Below are 21,251 nucleotides of genomic sequence, written 5' to 3'. Positions count from 1 at the left end.
GACAAAAAATGTAGGTCGTACTAAAGAGATAATCCTGCCGTGCGTGCAAACTCGTGAAAAGCGTGCCTATTTTTTTAAGCTTGAATTTCATTTTTAAAATAGGCATGATATTGCGCGTCTTTTAATTTCACCCTTTCTTTGTACATCAAAGAAATGTAATTATTATCGCTTCGAAATTAACTATCCTTCATTAGTTTTATACTTCATTTGTTTCTATTGTGTATGTTTTGGCGGGCTTTTGCACGAACATTTCGTGCAATTCTGCCAGTATATATAGGTTTTTTCGCGCTTTATCTCCACTCGAGGTTAAAATTTGGCAGCAAACATACGTTTATGCCCACCCTCCCTCCCAGTTGAATTTGATAATTTGGTAAATTTGTTCGAGGCTTTCAACTCTTAAGCTTTAATATTCATTTAATTGTCATTATGATTTCCATATTTTAAAGTGAAATGTTTAATTTTAAATATATTGCTTTGTAGCACAATAGATGTAAAACAGGTATTTCATTTTATAGCATCTATATGTTAACATGATTTTCACATTTATATTAGTGTCGTTTCAGATTTTTACAATCACACAAAGTCATCCCAAGAGACGAGGGCACTGTCGAGGACAACATAAATTTGACATCTTGTATTGTTGAATATTTACTCCGCGATACATTGTTCGCGATATTTGCTGCCAAATATATACCTTAAACCTATTCATGTTTTGGTTTTATGTTATTAGTTAATTGAGATAAGAGAATAATTAATTTACTCACAGCTTTAGCGTGAGTAAACTATGCTTGTGTCTTTAGTTTAAAGCCCTGTTCCCGCCCTACCTTTTAACCTTGAATTGTCACTGAAAAAGCATGAAAACCCTGACTATGAACAGTGACACGTGTTAAAATATAGTCTATTTTATGTAAAATTCCATATGAAATATTTGTGGTTTTGCGTGCTAAAGTGTGGCACGTGGCCGTTAACTGTTACCTATTGTAATCATGGGTTGCATACACACTAAAGAATTTGAATAGCCGGGAAGCAGGGCTTTAAATAAATGTACACATTCTCTTCCCCCTCTTACCCGCTTTTAGTGAGCGCCTAACTTGCAAATCACACTATTTCATTTTTTGTTGGAATTAACGTCGCACCGACACACGATAGGTCATATGGCGACTTTCCGGCTTTAATGGTGGAGGAAGACCCCAGGTACCCCTCCGTGCATTATTTCATCACAAGCGGGGTCCTGGGTAGAACCACCGACCTTCCGTAATGGCTTCCTCACATGAAGAATTCAACGCCCCGAGTGAGGGCTCCGAGTGAGGCTCGAACCCACATCGATAAGGGGCAACAGATTTGAAGTCAGCGGCCTTAACCACTCGGCCACGGAGACGCCCACAATTTAATTAAAAAATATTTTTTGAAGTAGTTTTTGTCCTGTCGTCGAATATTTCAATATTTGAAAGATATTTAGCTTTCAGTCGGAACTTATGTAATTTATGTTGATTCGTATTGTTCTCATAAACAGTTTGGGGAAATATCAAAGCTCTATTCTATTCTGTTCTTTTTTTGTGACTAATTAGACAATTATGAACGTTATTATTTCAAAAGACTGTATGAGCCGCGCCATGGCAAAACCAACATAGTGGGTTTGCGACCAGAATGGATCCAGACCAGCCTATGCATCATGAACCATACTGTTCGCTTTCAAAGCCTATTGCAATTAGAGAAACTGATAGTGAACAGCATGGATCCTGACCAGACTGCGCGGATGCGTAGGCTGGTCTGGATCCATGCTGGTCGCAAACCCACTATGTTGGTTTTCTCAAGGCGCGGCTCAATTATTGAATCGTACGTCAGTTGTTGGTATATGCAGTTCCGTAAATTAACACGGTTTAAGATACATCAGAACTTTAAGAAATCCACAAGTTTTTTTATTTCTTGATATACTTTGAAGTAAAATGGAAGCAAGAAGCCTTTACCCTATTACACTTAAAGTTATATTATTGTATTGTTTATAAAGTCAAGAATACCTACATATGTGATAATAAATTGTCATGCTTTGGAAAATATGATTTATTTGCCTCTAAAGTAAGACAAATTGATAAGTTTACTGTTTTTCACTATATGTTCAATATAAGCGACGGTGATACTTTTAAAACAAAATTGGAAGCAAGAAAATGTTTAGTTAGAATAAATATTTTTACATCAAATTGAAGAGAAGAAATTGAAGTTTACTGTCATATCTGATAAAATATTCACAAACCAAAAGACATATTTGAAATTAATCATTAAAAATAAATATCCTATATAATCTATTGCTCAAAGTAATATCAATAGGGAAACCAATATTGATTATCGGATAATTTTCAAGGGGGACAACCTACTACGATAAGCCAGTCAAATATAATAAAAGCTGGGGATGATAAAAAATCGACTCGATAAAAAACGTAAAATTTTGGTATGTTGTTTCACAGTGTGTGCACGTCTAGTAGACACATAAATACTTTAATTTTTCAATATTTGACGATATTTTACCCCTACGCCATAAAGAAATGACACGTTTAATCGTCATTTTTTAAACAAAATAATCTAAAGAATATGCGAAGCTGCATGTATTTCTTATTGATGTGGGGAAGTTGACAGTTACTTTCAGAGAACAATTTGTACTGATACAGAATCCATGAACACTGGTTTATTCTTAGGTTAGGTTAACTGTCCGCCGATACATAACTGAAATAAGGTTGAAAAACGGTGTTAAACCCAAGACAAACAAACACATTTTAGACATACAGTGCAAGAACAATACAATTGCAGCTTTAGAGAGTTTATGTACGGATACGGATCTCGCTTAAGTTATCAGATGCGACCATAAAACAGTAGAAATAACGCCTGACCAACTTTGCTAACTAGAGCTAGATACTCCTGTGAAGAAAATCAAAATTCTGTCTGAAAAGAAATTCAAAACAAGAACTTTTTAAAAAGTTATTAATCAGAGATTTACACAGAGAAAAACACTGAACATAGAAATTCTCGAAACCCTATGTTTATTTTTCCAAACTGCTAACAGTCTAGATCTAGGGCTATTTAAAGGTTTATACTTATCATCTCTTTAGAGTAGGGGTGGAATATAAGTTCTCTTTGTAATCGGACATCAAAACAAAACCGTTTTCGAAACAAGATTATTGCGACAATATTTGCAAAATTCATGTTAAATTCATTAGAAAAAAAATAAAACTGGTGAAATTAAAAAAAAAAATGCTTTCAGTCGGGTTCGATCTTCAAACCTCTGGCGAGTAAAGCGAGCGCGCAACCACCAAGTTACAGTCTGCACGATTATGCTATACATAACTGATTTCAGTTCCGGCAGCATACATTGAAAATCAAGATAAATCAAAGAAATATAGAATGAATTATTTTATAGCTCTTTGTGTAAGTATATAGGGCACTGTTTTTTTTATTTATCAAACACTCATTTACATTGTTATTCACAGTTCAAAAGAATAAGCGGGTCGCTATAATCATCCGTAATTGGCGTAAACTGCAAGCGTCTATTGACTCCGATTCAAACAAACATCATACTGTTAAAGTATAAAACTAGTTTATTTCAACGGGTTTTCGAAATCACAGGAGTAATTAAAAAATCGAAAGATTTTCCCTGTATGTATATTATTGGAGGGGGAAGAAGCATTTGTACAGGCCGGTATGTCTTCGACAACAATATGGCGTCTTCCTCGGTAATGAAGCGAAGAAGGGGGTCATGTGGTCAGTTTTGGCGCGATCTTTTTGCATTAGAGCAATACTGGGCTATTTGCCTTTGGAAATTTATATAGATACACTACTTTGATTTCTAACGTTTTCCCGGAGAATACGTAAATGCATCACAATGCATATTCCTACGACGACCAAACTCAGTAAATAAAATGACAACTTTTAATACACTGTTTTGTTACAATATTTTGGTAGCTCTATATCACTCTTGATAATAGGTCTAATTTTGCAGACTCGCATTTCTTTTTCAAGGCGACTCATGAAGGGAACTATTTTATTTCAACGGAGTTTTACTAGATCTTGAAGTGATTAAAAATGGATTAAGGGAAAATATCGTCTATGTAAATTTTTGTGCAGGGGTGGATAAGGTGGGGGGGTGGGGGGGGGGGGGGGGAGAGTGTGGTCTTCGACAACCGTCCAAAAATAGTATCAAATATTAAAAGTATCACTTAGAAACATAGTTAAAGGGTCTGTTTTATAAGTCTTCTGGCACTAAATTTGAAGATTTTCGGCCATATTCATGTACAGCCCAGCAAAAACACTGCCACTGAACTAATAAATCACAAAAAACCAGTATATTGCCTGGCAGGTAAACAAATAAAGCTATTTTTTCATTTAGTACACATGTCCGCAGCAGTCGTTTTTTTGTCCTTTCAATGAAACATTATTCGCATCCGCTATGTAATGCCCTTGCTAATTGGAACAAGAAAGTTTTTTCTTGTACACACCTTATATTAAATGTAAAGAACCAAAGCACGTTACTCTTGCCATGAATTAAAATAAATCCAGTACTTGTTTCCGAAATGTCAAAATATTTCTTTCCTCACTCATGAGAATGTTATTTTCGAAGCTTACTCGATGAAATAAAATTGCTTATTTCGTACATGAGCTAACACAACTAATAGCAACACTAACGAAAGTCCAATATTACGAAGGCGAGAAACACGAGAAAAGCGCAATCGTGCATTTTGAGAAAAACGTGCGCGAAACGGTCGTGAAGATCTTCAGTATTCATCAATCTGACTAAAGTACTTGATCTTCTAAACGAAGATCTGAGGATGACCCTTGTGTATATCCGGATTTCCGATATTGCTATTTATTTATTTTTTTGAACCAATCAGACGACTCGTTTAAACAAGCATTTGGCTGAACCAACAAAAAGGCGTCGATGAGGTATTATAGTGATCCATTTCCTATCTTGTCACCGTGATAAGCACCGTTCTTGAGACATGCACAGGCAGACAGGTCTAGCGTTTTATCTACACTTCTGTCAGATATAATCTATTATTTTCAATTCAATATATACCTAAAACAGGTGATATACATAAGAGCTTTAGTTATATCATCGCCTTAAATGCACTCATGATAGACAATAGTACCTCTTGATACTTATAGTAATTACAACACTGTTGTTGGTCTTTAGGCGTTAGAACCAATGTGGTTGCAGTAAGAACCCTGATGATTGTCAGGCATTAAAAAACCGCCGATAGTACTAAGAACCCCGGTGATAGGGATTAGAACCCCGTTAGGTATTCGAATCAACCATGGTGATAGCAGTAAGAACTCTGGTGATAGCAGTAAGAACCCCGGTGATAGGCATTAGAACTCCGGTGAGAGCAGTAAGAATCCCGGTGATAGACTTTAAAAGCCCAGTGATAACAGTAAAAACCCAGGTGATAACAGGAGGAACTCCGGTGATAGCAGTAAGAACACCGGTGATAGGCATTAGAACCCTGGTGATATTCATTGAACTCTCGGTGATTGACATTACAGCCCCTGTAGTAGTAGAAAGAACCAACCTTGATAGACATTAGAACCCTGCTGATTGTAGTAACATCGGTGATAGGCATTAGAACTCCGGTGATAGCAGTATGAACCCATGTGACAGGCATTAGAAACCTTGTGATAGTCATGACACCCCCAGTGATTGATATTACAACCCATATAATAGCGGAAAGAATCCTCTTTGATAGACATTCGAACCGTGGTGATAGTAGAAAGACCTTTTAAGAAGTCAGATGATAGATATTTCAACCCCGGTGACAAGCAACAGAACCCCTATGCTAGCAGTAAGACTCACAGTGATAGGCATTAGAACCCCGGTGATAGCAAAAAGGACCTCGGTGATAGGCATTTCAACCCTGGTGATATAGGCATTAGAACCCTGGTGATAGACATTAGATCCCTGGCAACAGACATTGGAACTCCGTTGATAAATATTAAAACCCCGGTGATAGGCAATACAGCCCCGGTGATAGCAGTAAGAATCAAGTGATATGCTTACAACCCCGGTGATAGGCACAACAATGTTGGTGATAAACATTAGAGCCCTGACATGGTTTTCTATAATATCACTAGTGTTGTTACCGGGGTTCTAATATCTACTAATTGCCGTTGTTCTTACTATTATTAACGGGGTTCTTACTGCTATTACCACCGAGGTTCAACGGGGTTCTTATGTTTATTACCGGGGCTCTTACTACTATTAAAGGGGTTCTTAAGACTATCAGTGTGGTTCTTACTACTATCACCGGGGTTCTAATGCCTATCACCAGGGTTCTAATATTAATCACGTGGTCCTTATGCCTAACACCGGGTTGTAATACCTATCAACGGGGTTCTTCTAATATCAATCTTCTTGGATCTAATGCCTAACATCAAGGGTCTTGTTACTATCAGCTATCACCGAGTTTTTAATTTTAATGTCTATAACAGGGTTTTTAATGTATCACGGTTTTGACAGATATTAATATTACAGAAGTGTCGATAAAATGCTAGAAAAGTCTCCCCGCGCATGCGAACTGAACGGTGACTAGATCCAGAAACTCATTAATATGATACCTCCCAAAACAATTATAAACATGAAAAACCCAGGCAAAATATAGTTCTTTTTAAACTTCTACTTTCACTTTCAAAATGTTGAAAGCAAGGCTCTGATTGGCTAGTGGAAGGGTCTTTAGAACGAGACTATCAATAGCACGTCTTCAGATCCAAAGCGTAAGCATTAATTGGGGATGTACTTTAGTCAGATTGCAGTATTCATAATCATACGAATGCGCTAAAGTAATTAAAACCGGATTCTAATATGGCTAACAATGCTTTAATCATCACAACGATGTTATGTTGACGTCACGTCAACGTGATATTTAGCGCCATGTACGCGTCAAGAAATAGCGCTTTCAAATTTCATGAAATATTTTGCTTAATAACATGTTTGTAACGAAATGTCACATTGCACAAATATTTTGATTAATTTATACACATACTGAATTAGTTATTCGCTGAATAATTCGCAATAATTTTCGCTCGAACTGAATTCTGCCTCAAGACGTATTACCGTTTCCGGTCCTGGCGTGTTTTAACAAATACCTATAATTGGCGCCATGCTTGCGCGAAGAAACAGTTGCATCATATTTGATATAAATTTTACAATAATGAAGATATTAGAATCGAAATAATTTATAGCAAAACAGTGCTTTATCACTATTTATACACTCGGGCGGTTATACGTCGTCCGAAATAATTTCACGAGGGCGCAAATAGTGATAAAGTACTGTTTTGCTATAAATTATTTCTTAATTATTATTATTGTTATTATTATACCAGATTTATGTAGCGCCCTTTTCATGATAAACACGTTCAAAGGCGCTTTACAAATAGCAAATGCAGCCACACAGGGCGCGAAATTCATCCTCTACTAGTACAGGCACAGAGCGATCTGACCAGAAGGACAGAGTGAGATAAAGCCCCCTGAACAGACAGACATAACAGAAAGAGATACAGGCCTGTCCGGCTAACTTAGCCTAGCTCTTTGCGAATAGAATCTTTACCGTGCCAAATCTATAGCAACGATACACGCGAAGCCGTCTTTCCTGGGAAGAACCAGTACAGGCCTCTTAGTGAGATGGGAGACACTCAAGCATCTCAGAAATTTCCAGTTCCTGGACCGGGATTCGAACCCCGGACGTCTGGATTGCCAGTCAAGCGTGTTACCACTAGACCATCGATACAAGCCTCAAACGATCCAATATGTAAAATACTGGACAGTTCTCAGCGCCAGTCCAATATTTTACATATTGGTTCGTTTTCGTCTTTTATCCTATACTTAACTTGTGGTATGACACATCTTATAGATTTGGCACTTCTTATATGTTTGATTATGTGACTACTATTAGGATAAAATAAGTATGTTCTGATATTTTTTTCCGACGAATAGTCGTTTCATGGTTATTTCAGTTACAACCTGAAGCACTATTCCTGTAATTTGTTATTTTTGAATGGGACCTACTGCATTACAAAATAAAAATTTGATAACTGAAAAAATATGTAAACTCTATAATTATGGAAAGGCTTTAAATTTCCCAGCCGTCAACAGATTGTATTACTGCATGAAGGAGTCTTTCTCATCAGTCGAGTAGCTTCCTATAGGCACTTTAGGCGCTGCCCAGTGGTCATCCATAACAGCTGCACTAAGATGTTTAGGACCATATTGCGCAGCAGAATTTAGCGGATTATCGTGAAAAACAATTCAAAGTCAACACTACTAGCAGTCTCCGAGTACAGATGACAGTGCCATCGATTCAGCATGTAACATGCAAACATTGCAATGAAGCCAATTAATAATAAAAATAACTATTCATTTGCGGATCCACAGACCATACATTAATACAGGCATATCCTCAGTTGGATGTATATCGAAATGTGCTTCATTTACTTTGGTAACAGCATTTGTGTCATTGTCCTGTTGTATCGCTGGAATTGCTTGTTTTGTAGGTGTATGGTCCGGTATGGCACAGTAGTCGAAGTTCTGTTTCTACAGACAATCTTAATCTAATCCATATAATGCCTTATAAAGTGATTAGCTTTCTTTTGTAATTGCAATCATTTTTTCAGTTTTTCTTTCTTTTTAATTTGCGCTTATCATATGCTCATAGACAAGCTCTTGTAATGGGAAACATTTTTGTTGCACTTATTTACTATTTAACTACAAAATAAGTTCTAAAACATTTCTGTCAATTCATTTCTATCCATTTCATTAATGAATGATCGAAAGGCACTTATCATATACACGAATAGCTTTGATCCTTCTCTCTCCATTTACTTTAATTAGGAACTTTCATGTTTTCTCTTCTAAATGAAATTTAGGTTCATCTGTATTTGCCCGAATCAATGCCAAAAATTGTAAAAAATCAAGGTCACTGTTGGGGTTTCTGTAATGCTGACAGGATAATTGTCATGACGTCTTTGAATACATATTAGTTTTCATGGCTCTTATTTTTCTCTGTTCTCTGTCTTTGGATACTTGAAACAAGAAAATACCGGTAAGTCTCATGCGGAGTACAAATTGCGAGAGTTCTAGTAGTCAGTTATGAGGCCCGAAAGTTTCCACCGAACGGCCGAGTTATTAGTTTCATGTTTTATTTTTAGTCTCATATAAGCCTAATGGTAATTGTTGTATCTTGATCAAAATTACTGCTTCTGAAAGTATTCTATAAATGAAGTGCTCATACGAGAATGTCGTTTTAACAAAAAAACATGTAAAACAACATTGGATGTAATCAGGAACCTATTTTGGTGATATATCATTTAGAGGTGTTTCAATTCTTTTGCATTACGTTTCCAAAAGAAAAGAATTCCTTGACCTGTCAAACTTAAAAGATGTTTTGAAATACTTTTCAAAAATATTATATACGAAGCGCTGTACACTATCCTAATAGGATCCCTTCTTAATTACATGTTAAATCTGTTAAACCTTTAAAAATTAAAGGTTTAGCTACCAATTATTTCCGGGCCAATAGAAAAGTTAGATTTTTGTTTAGCTGATTTCATTCTACAGGTTATTCAAAAGTTCAGTTTCTCGTAAATCGTAGATGTGACAGGAGAGGCGAAATCAAGGGGCAGTTTAATTCATATTCATTAATTGTTTTGGATATAAATGTAATTAGGGCTACATGTACATGTATATTTCCTTTATTGAATATACTTTCACTTTTGATTTCGCAAGTACAAGAGAGAAAATGTTGACAAGTTTTATGCATTTGTACTGTTAAGTCCAATAAAATCAAAACATGAACTTATTGTCACGCTACATGTTTACGTCCCAATAACCATGTTATCTATATAAGTCCCTTATAAGGTTATGTACATGCAATAGCTCGTTTATGAAAATTAAAGATCAATAAGTACAACGATCGTTTTACAGTGTAGAGAAGCTATGGTGTCTTATGTTCTAGTTTTACTATTTCTAGAGATTTTACACGGTACTCTGACAGGTAATTTTTTTAAATAATCATTGTGTTTCAATCAATGTATCATACATGCACTAACTAGTGGTAAATTTAGTTCGATTTTTTGAAATGTTTAAGGATGTAGGATCATATTTTTTTCTATCGTTAAGATTTTTTTCATACTGTGTGAGCTTTTTCTTCGTCCACTGTTAACTCGGCATTTCTGAAATTAAGTAAAATTAAAAAAATGGAGTTTCTTTATATAACATATAATATCCCACTTAATATTATAAGGACGGTCACTGCGAAACATACGTTGGCCCCCGATTTACGCGCAAATGCGCGAAAAATGGAAAAATTAGGATCTATTTATTAGGGACTTCTTTCGACCACGGAAGCACATTTTTGACCGAATTACTGCATTATAACCTTTATGATTATATAATACCGATATCACCATGATCATGAAAATGCTTTCCATTCGGCTGAAAATTCTTTACAGGAATGTCAAAAGTATATCCCTAATTTTATCTATATTAAGTATTTTTGTATAACTTATGTTAAATTTATGCTCAACTTACAACGTTAGAATTTTAATTGTTCTATTGCAAAACAGTCACTTTTTATATGCAAAACGTTTCATTGAATAAGCTTCTAATTTAACTTACTTTTATAACATGATATTCTTCTTTGATATTTTTCTATTGTACTGACTAAAACCTATTTACAATAAAGATTGATAATGTTATAAAGAAAATATAGTTTTCTTTTAATACGCGACAAGGCTTAACAAAAGATAAAACCAATTGATCAAATGAAACTGTCTCGCTTAACCCGAATGCCAACAAAATGCATTATAGATTTTTTTTTTACAGAAGACTACAATTCAAACCAGCGCATGTTTTTATTATCGTTTGATTGTTATAGTTCTCATGCATCGTTGAACTAAAAAAAAAGTTAAGTGCATACTGTAATTTTATACAAACATATTTCCTGTATTGAGACGTTTTAATGAAGAAAAATCATAATTATCAAACATGTTATCGTTTGAGTTATCGTGCGGGATTATATCTGTGCCTGTAAATTTAGTATTCCTGTGAAAAAAATCCTGTTTGTAACTCTGTGGAAGGATATTTACCGAAAAAAGTAGTACCGGTATTATAATAAGGAAATAAGTAATGTCAAACAGAGAGAACTCACGTGCGCTGTAAACGAGATTTATTGATGTCACTGAAACACTTACCTTTAATTTTATGACTTTACTTCAAGTTAATATATGAACTGAATTAAAATGAAAAAGGACACATCTGTGCAAATTTCCTCCTTTTTAGTAGATGTATGCTTACAAATATTGGTGAAACTTTATCGAAATGCAACCGAACTTACATATTTCTTTATCATAAAATTTCTGGTAATACCTTTAAACGTACATATTCCTAAAATATTTTTAGTGTGTTAGTATTTGGTATATGAGATATGCTTTGAACTTGGTAATCCGCGCATGCGTATGATAACTTCCCAGCCACGTGCCTCTGAATTGCTGCCTCCTTTTGACGATGAAAATAACTCCAAAGCCTAAAAGGTCATTATCTGGGATGCTCTGTTAGTATGCAGGCTATACTTACCTACATGCGTTCTTCTGTATTTTGGGGCGATATATAAAGTAGTTTTAAATCAGCATGTAAAATGATTTTGAAGCCGGGCTTTCGTGCTTCCACCTTCCTACCCACCTGAGTCAATAGTTAACAATTTAATATTTGGCTTTACAGAGCACGTATGGTAGTACGTTTGCGACATTTGATGCTGTATCTTACATAACAACGGAATTTTACACAACAGATTTAAGAAATAATAAACATGTATCTATATTTTATCAGTTAATAACATTTGGGCAAGAGTTCGGATATCACGAATGCGTAGCACGAGTGATTTAATATTCGCATCCGAACGACTGCCCATATTTTATTAACTTATAAAAATATTGGAACATATTTATTATTTCGTTTCTAACCACGCACATTCTTCTCATTTTACAGCACTACTTTTAGCTCGATATGTCATTCGGCTGGCAACATGCTATTATAAAATCCTCCCCTCGAATGGAAAGCGTTGCATAAAACGGAATTTTTCGATATTTAGTAAATTTTAATTAAAGTATTAAATAGTTACTGCTGTGAAAATGTTATTTTCAACAAGGTAGGATATAGACATCAGAAGTAAATACTTTATTCAAAGTTTATCTATGCAGTTTCTAAATTTAGTACATGTCACGTACATGATGGCACTGAAACATTGCGGCATATAAACACGTAAACACTTGAGTCTGGAAGATTGGAACATAAATTATAATTTAGTTACTGTCAAAATAGAATCTAGTTGACATCTGTGGTGCCTACAACAAAGAAATTGTAAACTACGCACACTACTAGATATAGATGCACTGATGTTAAAGTTGAAATTTACCGGTACTGTCTAGACTGGCTGAAACATTTTCTTACGGTAAAAATATTTATAAACAAGTAAATTCGACTGTTAGAAATTGTTTGTCTCAGGAAATTTGGTGTACTTTTTATTACTACATGTATTACTTAGCACTGAAACAGTCGAGCATTTAGTCGGCATATAAGGCGTAAAAAAATGTTTGTTTCCGGTATCCCGACCTACCCTAAATGTTTTTATGGCCTTGGAGAATATTTTTTTCAACTTTTTAACAAAAAGTTGCAAAACTGCACTTTTTATGCTTTAAACCTGTCCAGTGATATTAGAAATCAACTTACTGATGCTTTAAAGACATTATCCCCTTATTTGCATTCATTTTTTGACACAAAAATAATTTCCGAAAAGTCTCCCTTAATAAAAAGTATTCCAAAAAAAAAAAATTTTCCGACCTACCTACCCTAATTTTTTTCAGCATGTTACCGGAAACAAAGATTTTTTTAGGCCTAACGGAAGCAGAGTAGAATCTCATAGTTATGCTACAAACGTACCTGGTGGAATGAAACAGCTATATTTCATCATATATTCATGTATTCTAGCATAAAACTGTTGTTCTTGTCACTTTTCGGGGGTGTTTTAACAGGAGAGAAAACGTGTGTTAACAGAGAGATTCTCGCGCTCGCGTGCTGTTATAACACCTTTTTATATATGCGCATTCCGTGGCAAAGCGTAAACGTCATTCGGCCCCAAAACGGATAATTCAAAACGAAATGACGTCAACGTGAAAAAAAGAAACAACTCGGACATTCCCGCGCATTTCGTGGAAATTTAATAACATTGAGTGACATTGTACTCATGTATCAGTTTTTTACGCGTTTTATGCTAGAATAGCGTTAACGCATGTTCATTTCGTGTTATAACATCTGCAGAATCCCGAGGGATTGGTTGGTACCCGAGCCCGTTACGAAAAAAACATGAGTTATCCCTACATAGGCGATTTCGCTATATGTTTATATAACTGATGCGGATCGTGTTAGAATAATAATTTTATACATGTATAATGTATTGATTATGTAGTAAAATGTAGTGATTGGCATGAAGTCAGTGGTTAAAATATCATAGCGTTCTGTAAGCAGTGCGAGTAGTGTGTGTTGGTATATTTTCCAAATAACATAGCATCACGCCACCTGAATATGTGATATTTCATGTCGAAACTTTAACATCTACGAGTATGCTTGTTGTATTTGTGCTTCTGAATAGTTTGACTGGATGCAGTCAGATGTGTATAACAGAACATGACCATTTTTAAAGAGATCATGGTAGTGAAATGCAACGTTTTCGTGGAATTTTAACGTTTTTATGCTTCCCTTGGGGAAAAAGTATTTAGTATCCGCCCCGTCCGTTCGTCCGTCCAGAAATTCTTGTCCATAGTGTTCGCTGGAATTTAGCGAAACTTCATAGGAAGCTTCACTCTTAAGAGGAGACGTGCATGTTAGCTTCATGTTAGCTTCATGATTTATCACTGAGCTGTTGCTCTATTAGTATACTGTAGCACCATTTCTTGTCCGAAGTATTCCCCTGCAACCACTCGCTGGAATTCAGTGAAACGTCAAAGGAAGCTTCTCTCACAAGAGGAGATGCGCATATTAACTTCTAGTTTGTTCCTGTCAAATTATTTTTCACCGAGTAATTTCCCTTTTAGTAGTCAACATTAATGAACAATAGTACCATTCCTGATCCGTAGTATTCCTAAGTAATAATTAACTGCAATTCATCAAAACTTAATAGGAAGCTTCACTCTTAAGGGGAGATGCACATATTAGTATACTAGAATACCACTTCTTGTCTGAAGAATTCATCAGTAACTACCCGCTGGAATTCAGGAATCTTCTCTCCTAATAAGAGATGCACATATAATGTCATTATGTTTCGGTCGGATGGTTTCTCATTGAGTTATTGCCCTTTTATTATTCAACATTAGTATACCATAGTACCATTTCTAGTCCGGATGATTCTTCAGTGATCACTAGAGAAATTCACTGAAACTTTACAAGAAGCTGCACTCTCAAGAGGATATGCGCATATTGTAGTCGGATGATTTTTTCACTGAGCCCTTTGATCATTCAACATTAGTATACTTCAGTACCATTTATTGACCAAAGTATTCGTTAGCAAGTGCTTTCTGGAATTCCACGAAACTACATAGGAAGCTTCACTTCTAAGAGAAAATGCGCTCATTATCTTTTTGTTATAGCCCACTCCCAATTTTTATCAAATGGGGGCACTTGGCAGCTTTTAGGGGCCGCTTGAGCTGAAAATAGAAATACCTTTTAAACAACATCTTATCATGAACCACTTGATGGATCTTCATCAAAATTGGTCTGTAGCATCATTATATGATCTTCTTCCAAGTTTGCTCAAATGGGGGCACTTGGCACCATTTAGGGGCAGCTAGAGCAAAACATAGAAATACCTTTAAACGACTTCTTCTCATGAACTGATTGATTACTCTTCATCAAACTTGGTCTGTAGCACCATTATATGGTCCTCTATCACATTTGTTCAAATGGGGGCACTTGGCAACATTTAGGAGCCGCTAGAGCTAAGAATAGAAACACCTTTGAACGACTTCTTATCATGAACCGCTTGATGGAACTTCATCAAACCTGCTCTGTAGCATCATTATATGGTCCTCTACCAATTTTTTATCAAATGGAGGCACTTGGCACCTTTTAGGGGCCGCTAGAGCTAAGAATAGAAATAGTTTTAAACAACTTCTTGTCATGAACCACTTGATGGATCTTCATCAAACTTGGTCTGTAGCATCATCATAAGGTCCCCTCCCAAGTTTCTTCAAATGGTGGTACTTGGCCCCTTTTAGGGACCGCTAGAGCTAAAAATTAAAAATACCTTTTAAAGTCTTCATCTGCATCTGCATCTGCATTAAACTTTGTCTGTAGCATAATTGTATGGTCCTCTCCCAAAGTTTTTCATGTGGGGGCACTTGGCACCTTTTAAGGGCCGCTAGAACTAAAAAATAGAAACAAAAGAAGCTAAATTTGTAATAATGCTCATTGTTTTCTTTATTATTTTTTAATTGTTAATTTTATCTTTTATTTAATTTTTATTTTTTTATTTATTTATTTTTAATCTATCCTTTCTTAAAAGTTTTTTTTTTTAAATTTTGTTTTTAAAATATTTCTATTTTTTATATTTTTATATTATTTTTTTGTTTTATTCTTTTTTTTATATTTAATTCTTTGTCACAAGCAAGATCTAAATAGGTCAAGGTCTGCCTCAGGCGAGCGACTTGGACCCCTTCTTTCATTGAGATACCGGTATTGCCCATTGATTATTCGACATTACCAAACTATAGCGCTATCCTTGTCCGGAGCATTTCTTCGCACCACTGCTGGAATTCATTGAAACTTCAAACAACTATTTGCTGGAGTTCTAGGGAAATCCTATGGAAGCTTCGCTACTATAATGAGATATGTGCCCAGTCAATGAATTCCGCTTTTGTGCTTGTAAAATTTCGGGAATCATCAATCTGTTTTACCGATAGTTTCTTGTTTACAGATTTTTGCTCTTTGATTATTCTACATTAGTAAACTATAGTGCTATACTTGTCCAAGTATTCCTCAGCAACCCCTGGCTGATATTCAGCAAAGCTTCATTGGAAGGTTCAAACCCAAGAAGAGATGCGCATATCTTGTTCGTACATGTTTTTCAACAATGACTTTCTAGGAAACTTCTTCAGAAGTTTTACTACTAAAATGAGGCATGTGCTCAGTCGATGAATTCGCTTTTGTGCGTTTGATATGAAATGATTACATGTCGGGGAGCATTCGTCTGTTTTACCGATATTTTCTTGTTTGTCTTGCTATGAAGTATTCAAAAATGTCAGTGATCAAATTAAACACCATTTTAAGTAACAGCGTGGAAAAGTAGATACTGATTAATAAGCTAATTATTAGAACAATAGAAAATAGAAAGTACATCCAGTCAGAGGAAAAGTTCATGTGAATTTGTACCAGTGGACATGTGAACTTACTTCACAATTATTATACAATGTTACCCGGGTATTGTAATATGCACCTCATTTCAGTACTCTCGCATATTAATTATACGTAAATCAGGCAATACAAGAAATTGAATCATTTGGATCGAGAACAGTATTACGACTGGCTCATTTTACTGACTTACTTGCTGTCTTATTGTGCGTTTGTCTTCAAATAACAAAGCATGTATTATGTACTGACCGTGACGCTATTTACCTCAAACCGAACTATGAAACTATTTGTTTTCTAAATTGACATATTCAGAGGATTCCCATATAAATTGATATTATATTCAGATTCTGAAACGCCTTTTAATGCATAATGAAATATATTAACAAGGGAGGTAAATCCGTAACACATTTTCTGCTTTATGAGTAAGAAAAGGAAAATATTTACTATAATTGTGAAATGCAAAACGTCTTTTTCAGAGTCTCAAACAAATCAACAGAAATGTTCTGCGTTTAAGGCACATATAATTTGGGACCACAGCAAGGACGAAAGCAGTTTTGGTACACAAAGGCATCTCATACTACGCCTTATAAATAATACACTTGATGGCACAAATATTTGTTTGGACACTGTAGACAGTCTGTTTAGGAATACAAGACACATTGTAAAATCGAAAGAGAGAGAAAAAGAATGGGTTGATAGCATAACAAGTATAACTCATAAAATATCCAAGCATAATATCATTTCATTCAAATCGTTAAAAGAAGCTATATCAAAATGTGTAAAGCAAAATGAAATATTAGCAGAGGAGTTATTTTTTTGTTGTTCATGACAACTCAAAGATAGATGACGAAGAAAAGGCAGCAAAGGAATTGGAGAGAATGAAGGTGTTCGTTGTGTACCATGGCGCAAAGCCCTTGTCGAAGTTCTGGGCAAATCTCGCCACAGATAAACACCATGTGCTGAAACTAAACGGCAACATTGATGGAAGTGTAGATGACTTCTTGAATTTATCATGCAAAGGTAATATCTTATGTGTCTAAGCTAACCCTTGCTGCCTCAGAAATTATTAAGTCTGGATAGAATGAACTTTATCGGTTACCAGTACTAAGTTCTGCTTGGAGTTTAAAAATATGGTTTGATTGTCACGATTTTAAATGTTTTTAGTTGCATGCAATAAAAAAGTCCGATTTAGTCGTAAATGACAGTAGTGATTCAATTTAGCTATATATTTATAATATGGCATTTTCTTTACTTAAAATCAATCGCTGACCTGTCTGGGCACCTGATCAAAGGGTATATATTCAAATAGCTGTCCGGAGAAAATACGATACATTGTTATAACCAGAATATCGGTGAATAATTGGTACCAATGTTTGCCATGAAAAATAAATCATCGTCATACATGTAAACTCAAGTGCCGCGTATTTGTCTGTGATATTTTCTGGGCATTTAGGATAAAGAACTTCAATAAATTATATGTAAAACAAATTTCCACTCTAAACGGTGCGCAAGGAGGCGTGAGGAGGCGTGAAAGGTAGTTACCTCTCATGAACAGACTCAGGCAAAACGAAGTCATTATTATGCTTGGTTGCATTCTATACTTCAGAAGGATTTTCATTTCTTTTTTCGCGCGAGGGGGACCTTTGATTTACCTTTGTCCTTCGAATGTGCATCCTTCCGAATAGATGTTTTGCACATCTCAGAAACTAGATGATTCAGAGATATCAAACATCAGTTGTTTGTTGTCCAGCATATGGAGTTGTACATCTGGGGTTTTGTTTGGGAAATCACTCAGATATCCTTTCTCCAACGACTTGTGTCCTCTGGTTATTGATGCGTACATCTATTTTCAACACAATGCGCAATGTCATCTGAACCTTCGATCAACTCGTCCCTAGTGTAGAGTAAATGTTTCATGTTTTATGTGTTATTGATCATTAGTCACTGGTCACTTCGTCTATTTTTATCGGAAACATATTTCGCAAAGAAGGTATTTCTAACTATGAAATTTAAACTACATACCATAAAACGACTAAAATAAAAAATTCAGTTTGAAATACAGAATACTTAGGACTAGGCGTCAAAATTGTTTGTTTCCGGTATCCCGACATACCCTAAATTTTTGGCCTAACCCTAAATGTTTTTATGGCCTTGGAGAATTTCTTTTTTCAACTTTTTAACAAAAAGTTGCAAAACTGTATTTTTATGCTTTAAACACGGCCAGTGATGTTAGAAATCAACTTACTGATGCTTTTGAAGCATAACCCCTTTATTTGTACAAAAGTGATTTCCGAAAAGACTACCTTAATAAAAAAATCCCCCCGTAAAACCTTTATGATAAAATCGTTTTTCCACTCTTTGTAAGTATTTTATATTATTAAGAGGAAAGGTATGAATGACTTTTTTCATTATTATGATATCGGCAGATATTGTTTGTCAGTAAAACTAAATTATCGAGTTACTATACATATCTAAACCAAACCATTCTTATGTAAATACATTGTAAATCGTCATCTCTACGCTTCTTTAAAGTTTTTAATTTATTAAAACTGTAAACATTGACACTGTTTTATTAAGTTTTTCTTTAAACTGTATCACATTTTATTGTTACAGATTCGAGACTGTATTGTGATATCGACATGTACTGGAATGGCACAGGGTGTTTCAGATGTTCGTTCATATGCTCACCGATACCATCTGAATATTGTCAGATAGAGTGTCCTTGTACATAAGTTTATTTTACGTTGAAATTTCGTTTATGATTGTATTTCTTTGATTCATTTTATTAACTGGTAACTACAATTTAGAATTAGGGTCAAGGCTAGATATCTTTGTGTTGCAATATGTTTTAAAATAGAACAAAGAATTATTTTGACTCTAATAGGGTTTGAACTCACGACCCGAAAACATGTAAAATGCATAACCTCTCGGCCTAGGAAGCTGTCTAATGATATTCGTATATCAATAGCGGAAATTTCATGTTATGGAAGGACTCACTTAAGGAGTTTGATGCTCAGTTATATTAGTTCCATTTGTGAAGGAATGATCTCTCAATTTCTTCCTCACAAGTCATTGTTGGTGTTTGTTAGAAATGTATAACCAATAACTATGTGATCATCATCTAATTCATCAAAATAGTACATTATTTTCAGATTTCAATCAAGTTGCCCAGGATATTCAGAAATCAACTGGACTAACTGATTTGCATGCATATGTATGTGACAATACTACCGTCATCACTTTTGGTCTATTGAAAGAGAGCGAAAAAGGCAGGAAATGGTACACTGAAAGGAGTAATAATACAGGTAGGTGTTATTTATGTTTTAGAAAGATCCAGCACGCTCTCCTTTCAAGCATCCATGCTGTGTGATTATGAAATGCAATTTATATATCTTCCCTTGTACACTATATACTATACTTTTAGTCACTTATATAGTTAATAAGGTAATTCACTAAATATAAATATTTGGGTGGTGATTCTTATGATGGCGCACCCATGTAGACTACGTGCATGCCAGATTTTTTAAAGTTGTAAAACATTTTTTCTTAAACCACCCCTGATTCATCATGATTATGTTTGGTAGTTAAATTAGATCGTTTTGGGAAAATATATAAATAAAATAATAACCTTCTGCTCTGTCATAAACATTAATCATTTTATTTATTAGATGAATCGGTTTAGCTTAAACTTATATTTTAGGACAGACATATAATCCATCCCGAATACGAACAACCTCCCTACAGGAATGAGGAACACAATCCTTTAATGCATGTAGCAAACGGAAAACAGAATGGAAAGAGTGAAACAAGCTTAGCAACACAAAATGGTAAATGTGATAAAATAAATACAATTTTTACTTGAGAGTCAGGTGTAAACAAAAACAACTATTAGTCGAAAATTATGTTTGTGTAAAAGATACTACAAGATTGTATACTGTCTTTTACCTTAAACCGAGATGATTTTAATTTCATGGCTGCAATTGATCAAAGTTTATTTATTTTAAGGTGACGGCTTGAAACGGCGGAGAAGAAGAAAGAATAGACATACATTACCATGATCTATGACTTTGACCATACTTAACATATGATGTATTTATTTATATTCTTGCATAAAAACTACTTTTTTCGCTGGATCCGCCCATGTATTAACGGGAGAAAAATCGTGTGCAAACAAGGCAATTCACGTGCTGTCAATACCCGATTTTTATTTTTGAAATGCTTTCCCAGGGACGTATATGTAATTCTGCGCAGATTGACAACTGATATCTGCGTCTTTTTTCTTTCATAAAAACCTTTTCTTGAAGCATTAAAGATGCAGTCTAAACCATAGAATGTTTTACTGTATCAGTATCTAACGCCAAATGCGCTGGCCCCCAACATTGTTCGTACTCGTTTCTTCCCTTGTTTACTCCCCTTTTAGAACTCTGCGTCAATTCAGATTTTGTAGACAACCGTGAATGTTAAAGAACCGCGTGTTTACCTGTGCGATTCTTTGTCTTTAGGTATCATGTTTATGATTTTTGTAAGTATCAGTCAGTATGTTTATATCTAATTTCTCGAAGAATTTATATAAACAGCTTGGAAACTTGACACTGCGTTCGTACTCATCCGTACTCCAACTGCGTGTCCGTACTCAATGTAACTCGAATGTAAAGTTATTATTCATGAAATTGTGATCGAGTCCACCAAATTGTGAAATGATATGAACAATTATTGGTAATCTTATGTTTGTAATAATGAGGGATCAAAAAATCGCTTTAAAACCTTCAGGATGTCTTTTTGATAGTGTTGTTTATTTCCGGGCCCTGGATACGGATAT

The 21,251-nt window shown here is 35.0% G+C and overlaps 1 protein-coding gene across 1 annotated transcript; it reads left to right on the top strand.

The window, feature by feature from the left end:
* The first annotated feature begins 9,887 nt into the window (after positions 1-9,887).
* Positions 9,888-20,159, top strand: LOC128552172 (uncharacterized). The gene is made up of 4 exons (XM_053533194.1): positions 9,888-10,028; positions 16,909-17,452; positions 19,046-19,156; positions 19,585-20,159. The coding sequence occupies exons 2-4, from the start codon at positions 17,311-17,313 to the stop codon at positions 19,800-19,802; spliced, it is 471 nt and encodes a 156-aa protein (XP_053389169.1). The 5' UTR covers positions 9,888-10,028; positions 16,909-17,310; the 3' UTR covers positions 19,803-20,159.
* The last annotated feature ends 1,092 nt before the right edge of the window (positions 20,160-21,251 follow it).

Source organism: Mercenaria mercenaria, unplaced genomic scaffold, assembly GCF_021730395.1.
Source record: "Mercenaria mercenaria strain notata unplaced genomic scaffold, MADL_Memer_1 contig_2104, whole genome shotgun sequence".
Lineage (NCBI taxonomy): Eukaryota > Metazoa > Mollusca > Bivalvia > Venerida > Veneridae > Mercenaria > Mercenaria mercenaria.
The sequence above is the reverse complement of the archived record's forward strand: the minus strand, read 5'-3'. Positions and strand labels throughout refer to the sequence as shown.